The sequence below is a fragment of the Rousettus aegyptiacus genome, unplaced genomic scaffold, assembly GCF_014176215.1.
Source record: "Rousettus aegyptiacus isolate mRouAeg1 unplaced genomic scaffold, mRouAeg1.p scaffold_m13_p_6, whole genome shotgun sequence".
NCBI lineage: Eukaryota > Metazoa > Chordata > Mammalia > Chiroptera > Pteropodidae > Rousettus > Rousettus aegyptiacus.
In genome coordinates, this window is record NW_023416309.1 from 37,496,125 (window position 1) to 37,500,500 (window position 4,376).

Below are 4,376 nucleotides of genomic sequence, written 5' to 3' on the forward strand. Positions count from 1 at the left end.
CGGTTGGCTGTGGGGTGCGGGTGCCCTACGCCCTGCCCTGAGGAGTAAGGAATCGGAGCTGTGAGTCTGGCGCTTGCTGGAAAGAGGGGCGCCAGGGCGGTGAGCAAGGCCGAAAGAGAGATGGCAGGAAGCCGGGAGGAGCGAGTGGGGGTGGAGACCGAAGAGGGGAAGGGGAAGGGCGGGTAGGAGGGATGGCGAGAGGGAGAGAGAAAGAGAGGAGGGCTGGGGGGAGGAGAGAGGAGAGGAAGGGTGGGGAGCAGGGAAGGCGAAGCACGGAGGACTAGGAGGAAGCGAGGAGGCCGCGGCTAGCGCATTGGGCACGTCGGCCGGGTCACCCCCGCAAGCAAGGCGCCGCCATTCCGCTACTAGGGGCGCCGCCGCCCCCGCCACCGCGCCCAGGGGCCATGCTCCCGCCACCTCCGCGCCAGCCGCCGCCCCAGGCGCGCGCGGCCCGCGGGGCGGTGAGCCTGCAGCGAGCCTTCCTGCGCGGCCCGCTGGGCGTCCTGCGGCTGCTACAGCTGCTGGCCGGCGCCGCCTTCTGGATCACCATCGCCACCAGCAGGTACCAGGGCCCTGTGCACTTCGCGCTCTTCGTGTCCGTGCTCTTCTGGTTGCTGACCCTGGGCCTCTACTTCCTCACGCTGTTGGGCAAGCACGAGCTGGTGCCCGTGCTGGGCTCGCGCTGGCTCGTGGTCAACGTGGCTCACGACCTGCTGGCGGCTGCGCTCTATGGCGCCGCGACAGCCATCATGATTGACCAGACGCAGAAACACAGCTACTGCAACCTCAAGGATTACCGGATGCCATGCGCCTACCACGCCTTCCTGGCGGCCGCCGTCTGCGGCGGCCTCTGCCTTGGCCTCTACCTGCTCTCGGCGCTCTACGGCTGCTGCCGCCGCTGCCAGGGCGAGCTGGAAGTGGTGTGAGGCCGCCGCGCCGCGGAGCGGGGGCCCTGCGGAGACCAGCGCCCCGCCCTGCCCCGCCGCCCCGCGTCCGCGCGCCTTGGCACCCTCCTTCGCCCTGAGTTCCCGCCGCCGCCGCCCCAAGGCACCCTGACACGCAGTTCCCGCTGGACGGCAGCGCCACCGCCCTGAATCCCGACCGCTGCGCCGGATGCGCTGTCTCCAGGGACCGGGACAGGGCCACGTCTGCGGGGCGGAGGCGCACTCAGACTGGCCGCCCGGAGGCGAAACCTCTCCGTTCCTTTCCCCCTTCCCTGCCGAGAGAGACGTGGACGCGCGCCGCAGAGATCCGGGGGAGACTCCCAAATCGGAAGCAGTCCTCTGGCTGCTCCCCTACGCCCTCCTCGCCTCCCCGCGGAGGGAAGAACGTCCCTTTTCCTGGGCTTCTCTTCAGCCTCGAGCGCTGTAAAAGCAGGCACACGGCCGCAGGCGGAGCTGGGCACAGGCCGCCACTGGTCCCGGGATGACGACAAGTTTGGTTTTTAGCTTGGGATTGTGCGGGGCACCTTGCGCAGCCCTTCCCGGTCCATCTCTCGATGCTTTGGTGTCTTGGGGTGGAGCCCATCTCCAAAGGCGACGACGGACGGACGGACGGACGGACGCAAGAGCCCACGGGCTGTATTCTTGGCTCTGCCTGCTCCACCTTTGTTTGGCGGTTCCAAACGCACACTAGTTTCCCAGGCCTAGCCTTCCCAGCCTTCCTCTCACAGGCTTCTGCTCCACTCCCACCTCCTAATATCCTTTTGCATGAGGGATCCCACACCACCGGCACGGAATGTTAGGGTGAGCCTCACTCCTTTTTACAGACGGAGACCTAGAGCTTGCTCGTAAAACAGCCAAAATAAGATTAGAAGCTCATCTCAGCGCTCCCAATCTAGCACTGTTTACATTAAAGCAGTGGGTGTTCCCAGGGATTCTGGCTCAGGAGTTATCCTCTAAAAGAGGGTTTCAGGGCCAAATGGATTTGTCAAGGGTGCATATCAAAGGCTCTGAGAGGTCCCGCTGTAAAAGAAGACAGAGGTATAAGTGTTTACTGCTTCTGGGCCTGGATCAGTTTTTGTCGCCTTAAGATTTCTGGCAGCCCTGTGCTGTCCTCTGTGCTGTCCTGGCTCTCATTCATTCCAACCCATTGGCTATGGTCTGTTTGAAGTTTTGGGGTGCGCCCTGTCTTTCCCAAGGACTTTCTCTAGCGGACGGAGGGCCCAGGCCTGTGAAGGTAACTAGCTGCCCCTGCCGGGCCAGCAAGAGACCTGGAACTGGTGAATTTGAACATTCCTTTAAATTGTTTGAGAAATGTAGCCAAGGTTCTGGGTGATTTCCCACGTCCAAAGGAACGTCACCTATAAGAGATCCTGGCATTGACCGTGACAGTGGTCAAACTTACCAAAGTGAGAAGAAAACCCTGGAGCTGGGGTGAACAGCTGGCCAGATCTGTTTAAGGTAAGACACTTCTAGGTTTTCTGGAGGGGTCGTAGGCCTTTCAACAAAAAATACAAGAGTTCTTCCTTTTCTACAAATTAGAGAGTTTTTATTCAGAGAGCAATTTGGAGAGGTGACAGTAATAACTGCAATGTCCAAAGAGTCTTGACTATTCAACCTCTTTGCTAAATCCTTCAAAGGTTTGTTCTTTGAAAAAATTCGCCCCTCACTGGATTTGAGACTAGAACGGGGGAGGCCAGAAGGTGTCTTTGAGCATGTTTTTAAGGCTTGGGCAGAGAGGTGTAAGGTTTCTCTGTTTTTGCCTTGAAGATCTGGGTAGGGGCGGGGGTCACTTATGTAAGGTCTACGTAGGAGACATTGCATTTATCCAGCCTTCTGTGTACCCGGCACTGCTTAGAGCACTTAGACGTATTCATTTCATCCTCTCAGTGACTCTATTGAGTTGAGTTCTATTATTATCCTCATATTCCATATGAGGCAAATGAGTCACAGAGAGGTTGAGTAACTTGCCCAGAGTCTCCCAGCTGGTAAAGGGTGGAGCTAGGATTTGAACCCTGGCAGTTGGCCTCTTCAGGACTGGGCTAAACTGTATCTAGTAGTGGGTCAATATATGTTAAATACCGTTAACATGGTTATTTTAAAGGTTTTTTTTTTTTAATTGTGGTAAAATATACAAAACAAAATTAATCATTTAAACCATTTTGAGTGTACGGCTCAGTGGCATTAAGTACATCTGCGTCATTATACAACCATCACCACCATCCACCTCCAGAGCTTTTCATCTTGCAAACTAAACTCTGTACCCTTTAAAATTGTGGTTATCTTTGTTGTTTTCACCCCTCTGGGAAATCTCAGAACACTGAGCCTACTTTGTCTGTTAGGCTGGCATACTGCTATCATGCCCCAGGCAGTGTAACTGGTCCCCCAGCTCCCACTGCTGGGGGTGGGCTTTCCTTCGGAGTGGTTTGGGAACCCAGTGACTTTAGTTTTTCTGTTGCAGCTTTCCATGTTGCTGTGGCCGTGGAGATCCCCAGGGCCTGCTTCCTTGGATGGGCAGCACCATTCTGGCCTGGGCCAGCATAGGGTTTCAGAGTGGGGAGAAGGAATGACCTCTGCTCACCAGCTTCCCAGCTGCCCAACACCATGCAATGGAAGAGCCAAGATGAGTGAAGATTCATTTTGCCTCAGTACAAGAGAAATTCTGATTCTCCTCATGCTATGACGTGGGCGCAAGATTCCAAACACCTGTAACTGAGCTGTGTGCCTCTGTACCCTGAACAATGGGTTTTGGCTCCAGCTTTTGTTCCTTTTTTCTCCTTTCTTATACCATCATCAGAGCTGCATCCTCAGCTCAGATCCAGGTCCCTGAGGATGTTTTCTTAGCCTCTCAGCCCATGGTGCTCTGCCTGTGGTCAGGTGACCTTACTCAGGAGCAGATCTCTCTTTGGCCTTCATGGTATCTTATCTATCCGGATGTGCCTGAAACATTCCAGTGCTCACTGGCTCTTCAAGATGTGCCTTCCGCTTGGCCTCCAGCTGCTTCTCCCGATGTGAGAAGGATGTGTAAGATGGCCCTCACTCTATCTCCTTCTCCCCCTCAAGGCCCTGTGCTATAGGAATGGCCACCTGTCCTGGTCTGGAACTTTCGGATACTGGAGGCAGTCCCATTGGCCTCTTTCTTTGGACTCCAGGACTCAGTCTAGCCCAAGACCACTGTAGGCTGCTCTCAGCCCAAAGTCTGGGACCTCTTGTAGACCCAGGAGATTTTTCCAGCGTTCTACAAAGGACAAAAGCAACGGTGGGAATGAGGAGTGAGGGCCATTAGGGAGAGGGGACCTATGTGCCTCATTTAATAGTTCAGTGGTGATTACTAAAATGCTTTTCTGAATAAAGTTTGGTTTGTCTGATCCTGGTGTGTGTGCCTTCTCTCCTGGACAGGTGCAGTAACCCTCCGTGCCAGGTCCTCCAGCCTCC

The 4,376-nt window shown here is 55.8% G+C and overlaps 1 protein-coding gene across 1 annotated transcript; it reads left to right on the plus strand.

Moving 5' to 3' along the window:
- Window positions 1-223: 223 nt before the first annotated feature.
- On the plus strand, window positions 224-4,309 carry MARVELD1 (MARVEL domain containing 1). Its single transcript, XM_016164237.2, has 2 exons — window positions 224-2,402; window positions 3,403-4,309. Exon 1 carries the CDS (start codon window positions 405-407, stop codon window positions 924-926), a length of 522 nt encoding a protein of 173 aa, XP_016019723.1. The 5' UTR covers window positions 224-404; the 3' UTR covers window positions 927-2,402; window positions 3,403-4,309.
- The last annotated feature ends 67 nt before the right edge of the window (window positions 4,310-4,376 follow it).